The sequence below is a fragment of the Chrysochloris asiatica genome, unplaced genomic scaffold (assembly GCF_000296735.1).
Source record: "Chrysochloris asiatica unplaced genomic scaffold, ChrAsi1.0 scaffold00008, whole genome shotgun sequence".
Taxonomy (NCBI): Eukaryota; Metazoa; Chordata; class Mammalia; order Afrosoricida; family Chrysochloridae; genus Chrysochloris; species Chrysochloris asiatica.
Window position 1 is genome coordinate 35,334,598 of NW_006408526.1, and position 5,743 is coordinate 35,340,340.

Sequence of the window (5,743 nt, forward strand, 5' to 3'; positions counted from 1 at the left end):
CCTCGAGCTCCGGGAGCGGCGCGCGCGGCCGGGGCCCAGACCGCTCGGCCGGCCTCGCGCTGCACATTCTCTCCTGGCGGCGGCGCCACCTGCAGTAGCGTTCGCCCGAACATGGCGACAGGGAGCAGCAGGAGGGAGTCGCGACTCCCCTTCCTATTTACCCTGGTTGCGCTGCTGCCGTCCGGGGCTCTTGGCGAAGTCTGGACGCAGAGACTGATGAGCGGCGGCTCCCCCTCACCCCAGGACCGGGGCTTCCTCGTGGTGGAGAGCGACCCGCGCGAACTGCGGCTGTGGGCGCGCGGGGATGCCAGTGGGGTGAGTCGGGCAGAAGAGAAGCAGCTCCGGAGGAGACGGAGCGCAGTCCTGCAGCCTGAGCTCATCAAGGTGTACGGACAGGTGAGCAGCTTTGCAACCCGCCAGCCTCCTCACCCTGCACTTCCTCAGCCCGCATCCATCCCTTGCTGTCCACCTCCCAGGTGCCAGCACCACTGGAGACTTTCCGGCTTGCATTTTTTTTTGTTTTTCCACCCTCCGCTACATGAGTACAACCGTCAACACTTGAGTTTACATTGATCCTCTTCCTGTTGATTTTAGCGAACGAATTTCAGGTAACTCGCGGGTTGCAGTGCATACTTCCCCAGGGTGTGTGCACACCGGTTTAGTTGCCGACAGGTATAGGAAGGGTTCAGCTTCATTTTGTATCTGGATGAGAGCGGCTTTCTTTAGTGTATCCACCGTTGACCATGGAAGCAAGTACCCTGCGGTACACTTAAACACAACATCAAAGGCTTCCGCATTTACCATATCCAGCCATAATAATAAGTAAGCAAATCGAAAGGCACATCGACCATCCTGATCTATAGTAAAAGCCAGAGGTGTTTGTGTGTGTGTACATATATATGTGTGTGTATGTTTGTATGTAAGGACTAAATTTGTGTCTGGGGTGTGTGTGTGTGTGTGTGTGTGTGTGTGTGTGAGTGAGTGAGGTTCTATCCAGTCCTCTTGCTTCTGTTTTCAAGATACTGACTCTATTTTGGACAGAAATATCTTCCTTCGAGATTGGTTTGAGAAGACTGCAAGAATTTTAGGGGCATGATGATTTCATTAAGAGATTTATTTTCAACCAGGCAATGGTTTATTAGCGCATAAGTAATGTGAATTTCACTTTTATGGCCAGACTTATTGCTAGGTATTGCAAACCGATTTTATTCATTAGTATCAGTATTAGCAAAATTAATTTGGCTGTTTTATTGCTTCATGAGACACTGTGGTTAAGATCTGTGGTTAAGATCGACATCAGCAAAGCTGGAAGGTCAGTGATGGAGGAAAAGAGGAACTAGTGGAGGTGGTAAACACGCACATTATTTCCAGTCAAATTGTTGTTAAGTGCCATCGGAGCTGGTTCTGACCCTTAGCGTGACCCTGTATAGGGTTTTCAAGGTGCAGCTGGTGGTTTTGAACTGACCACCTTGTGGTTCACAGTTTAGTGCTGATCCTACAGTGCCACACCAGGAGTTAAATTATTCCCATTTAAAGTTGAAAATAAAGGTTGGATTGAGTTCTGCTTGTCTTCACTGGTTTTCCCTTGGCCAGTTCTTCAATAGATATATAGAATCAGATGTTAAATGCTAGAGCAGAAAGAACCTTATAAACTACTAGATCCTATTGTGCCGTTTTCTTGTAAAGGTGAGGCGACTGAGGCAGAGCTGCCTGCTTGTCAGTTTTTGTCTGCATTGTGTAAAGTCTCAGTGACCTCTGTCTTTCTTTATATAGTGCTTTGGAAAGATCTTCTTTCTGAAATACAATGTATATCCTTAAAAAGTGGGGAGGACTGGTGGGGGTGGGTGGGAGCATTTGACTACTTCCACCATCAACCTAAGAGTCCTGGTGTGGGGTTGTAAGATAAGCACTGGACTGAAAGGTCGGGTTGAACTGCAAGGTTGGCTGTTCAAACTCTCCAGCTGCTCCTCGGAAACCCTATACAGGGTCCTTATGGCACTTAACAACAACTATCAACCCAAAGATAAGGCAGTGAGCAGCTAGGCCAGGGACTGCTTGGTCTTCTTGGGCCAGATCCTTCTTCCCTTCCTCTATCTTCCCCTGTATCCTATCTGTAACTTTTTTTTTTTTTGTATTGTGAGTGGTGGGTGGTGGTGGTGGTGGTAGTGGTTAAGAGTGTGGGACTAGGGGAGGTAACACGGTCTTTGTTCTCCATGGAGACACCACCTGCTCCTGGAGGGTGGGGGAGGGAGGTCTCTGAATCTGTCTTCCCAATGAGCCCAGGGCTGCTGGGAACTTGACTCAGCCTTCTGGAGGCCGTGGGTGGCAGGCAAGAGGGGAGAGACAACCCTTCTCAGGGTTCATGTCCCCCCAGCTCGAGTTTTGGTGGAATAAAGTATACACATAGGTACCATTTCTTCCTTAGGTTTGGTTTGTGGAAGCTTCTGGAGATTTGGGGCAAGTTAACTCTGATAGCGTAGTGATTATGAGTCAGGCTGCCAACCTCAAGGTCAGCAGTTCAAAACTACGGGAGAAAGATGAAGTGTTCTGCTTCCGTAAAGATTTACAGCCTCCGAAACCCTGTGCAGGGTCACTATGAATCAGAATTGAGTCCACGGAACTTAACAACAACAACAAGAGATGAACTGTGCTCTCATTGGGAGAGACTCCAAAAAGCTCGGCTTTCATGTTCCTGGGCCAGACAACTGAGTTAGATTCATCTGGGAAAGATGGAGAGCTAGCAGTCCAACTCTTAATGAGGAATTCCTACCCTAGGCTGGCGATTTGGGGCTGCATTTTTCCATTTTGTGGCCGCCTTCCTGAGCTTTTGTTCTCTGTGGCCCTGAGGCTAAATCACTAGCGGGGTTGAATTGGCTATCTGAGGGTTTGCTTAGATAGTAAGAACTTCCTGGCCTTTCAGTCAGCAACTCTCTCTAGTGCAGACCTTTTAAACGGCATCTCCTGGAATCAGTGACTAGCTCCCATATAACTCATTTCTATTTGGAGTGACCTTGCCGGCAAGGGTGACCATTTGCCTGTGTTTTCCCAGGGGGAAGCCTAGTTTGTAAATTGCCTCTGCTGGATATGAATAGCACCCAGTTGGCTTGCAGGAGTGTCAGGATGCGGGCTATAAATTATAGGGTCAGTCTAGTTCTAGCTTTAAGCCAAGCTCCACTTCATTTTCCCTCTCCCCTTTTTATCTTCTAAACCTAAATAATAGTGCTTGCATTGACTATACTGAGTTGAGGATGCAGATACAGATATTGTGTTTTAAGTGCTGTGGAGCTGGTTCCTACTCATAGCAACTCTATATAGGGTTTTCAAGGAGTGGCTGGTGGGTTTGAACCATTGAACTTGAGGATCAAACTTAACCTTGTGAATCAAATTGACCTTACTGTTTGGTACTTTATCTTACTACGCCACACCAGGATTCCACAGATGGGAGTAGGGAATATGATTTTATTCATGGTTTCAGAAAACTTAAAATTTAAGGATAAGCCAAACCAATAAGTCTATGGCAATTTATTAATGGGCTGCAGGTTAGGGAGGGCATGGGAAGATGGAGTGATAAGGGCTTGAGGGTTTGGATGTAGTCAGATACCTTGTGGCTTCTTGCCCTCTCACCTGTGGGGTGAGGTGAAGAGGATGTCTAAGTAGTACATATTAGGGCTGGAAGCAGAAGTAACGGATGGGAGGGGAGAGTGGAAGACTTTTGCAGGGAGATACCTGCCTCTGTGTTGGTTCTTTTCCCCGCTTTGCTAATTTATAGAGTATCATGGTACCTAGTTGTCATGATGCATAATGTTTTCATTGTTTGATTTTCTAAAGTAGATCACCAGGGCTTGCTTTGTAGTCTGTCTTAGTCTGAAAGCTCCTGGGAAACTTGTTCAGCATGGTAACAAGGCACAAGCTTCCACTGACAGATGGGCAGTGACTTTACATGAAGTGTGTTAGCTGGGAATTGAAACAGATCTCCTACATGGATGGTGAGAATTCTACCATGCAACCTTCAATACCCTCACCTGGAGTAAGCTAGATTTACTTATTTTGACTACATATATCCTCGGATTCTGTTATGTGGGTGAGACTGATTTTTGCCAGGATAACTTGTTAAGTGTCATCGAGTCGATTCCAACCCATAGCGACCCTGTATAGGCTAAGGAATGGCTGGTGAGCTTGAACCACTGACCCTGCAGTTCAAACTGACATTGCAGTCCAGCGTCTTAACCCATAGCTCCACACTAGAGACATGTAATGGTAATAAGTGATGAAAAGAATTGATATCAGATACCAGGACATTTCTGCCCAAGATTAGCATTTGGAAGCTGAGTGTCTTCAAAAAAAAGGGGGATTGCATACGATTTGCCAAACTGAATATCTTCCTGGTTTCACATCAAATCGGTACCTTTGTGCCATTCACTTTCTTTTTTTTATTTACTTAAAAAGGCCTTCCCCAACTCCTGCCTTTGCCTGGAAAACTGTTCCATTTTTCAACATCCAGTTCCTTGTATGTGCAACTTGGTGGGAAAGGATTCTTTTGAGCTGGGTTATAGCACTCATTGCCTTATGGTATAATTACTTGTTTAACCACTTAATCCCCCGATTTGCTCCTTGAGGGCATAGATCAAGCCTTTCCCTGGCACTTGGTAGGCCCTTAATGAATATTTGTGGACCAACCACACACCTGGAAGAGAGACCTGGAGGGCAGGCAGAAGATTGCAGTTACATAAACGGTATTTATAAGGAGAACCATGGGGAACCCACAATTGGATAGTGAAATGACTTGGTTTAGTGGTCCGGATGCTACTGGAATGGTTAGTGGGTGGTGGCACCCGTATTTTCATGTGTTCAGGAAGTTATAGTGAGTGAACAATTGGGATTTTATTGTACTGAATGTTCCCCTTTAGAACTATCATACTGTCTTCTGCTCATAGTATTGTTTTGTGGGAAAATTCCTTAGGAATGCAGCACAAAGTCTAACAGGATTTGCAGGTTTCTTTCCCTTCCAATAACCTCTCTGCTCATAATTCCTGCATTTTAGAGGCTGGGGAATATTCAGTGTCCTGATTTGACACTGAAAATAAAAGTATCTGTGATAACACAAGGTGCTGAGACAAAGAACCTCTTTTGGGGTAGAATATTGTTTAGCTTTGGATCTCTTTTTAGTAGATTCTTCCACGGCACATTTGCTTGGGAAAGAATTGGCTGAGTGATTCTGAAGTTAGGATGTTTGACCTAAGTGTACACACTTCCAAAAGAAGATGAGAAGGCAAAGCACTTGCTGTTTCAAGTTCCTTGTAGATGAAGAGTTGCTTAGAGTATTGAGTTGGCTTCAGAAGGGAGTGACCTTGAAAAACTCCTACTTCTACCTAGCTTCTTTTATAGAGTGCAATTCCATGGTCAGTCTCTGGTTACTGTTTAGTTCCTTAGTTGTTAGCATGTCTTGAGGGATGGAGAATGGAGGTTTTGAGAGGTAGAAGACGTGAGAGGTAAGGAGAAACTGAGTGGAGTAAGGAGATGGAGAATTAAAGAATTAAAAAGAAAAGCCATTCAGCTACTTTAGCTTTTAGTAGGTAATTGGTTGTTGTTAAGTAATTTTGAGTCAGTACCCCGACTCATAGCAACCACGTAAGGGGTTTCCAAAGGACTCCTGGTGTGGCACTATGGGTTAATGCGCTAGAATTCAAGGTCAGTTTGAACTGCAAGGTTGGTGGTTCAAGCTCACCAGCTGCTCCTCAGAAAC

At 45.6% G+C, this 5,743-nt stretch overlaps 1 protein-coding gene across 1 annotated transcript in view; it reads left to right on the forward strand.

Annotated features, from left to right (window-relative positions):
* The first annotated feature begins 38 nt into the window (after positions 1-38).
* The window catches only part of SORL1 (sortilin-related receptor, L(DLR class) A repeats containing), a 236,220-nt gene continuing 230,515 nt past the window's right edge, over positions 39-5,743 (forward strand). The window contains exon 1 of the mRNA XM_006833925.1: positions 39-396. Coding sequence (XP_006833988.1) covers positions 112-396 — 285 coding nt within the window. The 5' untranslated portion in view covers positions 39-111. The remainder of the gene's footprint in view (positions 397-5,743) is intronic.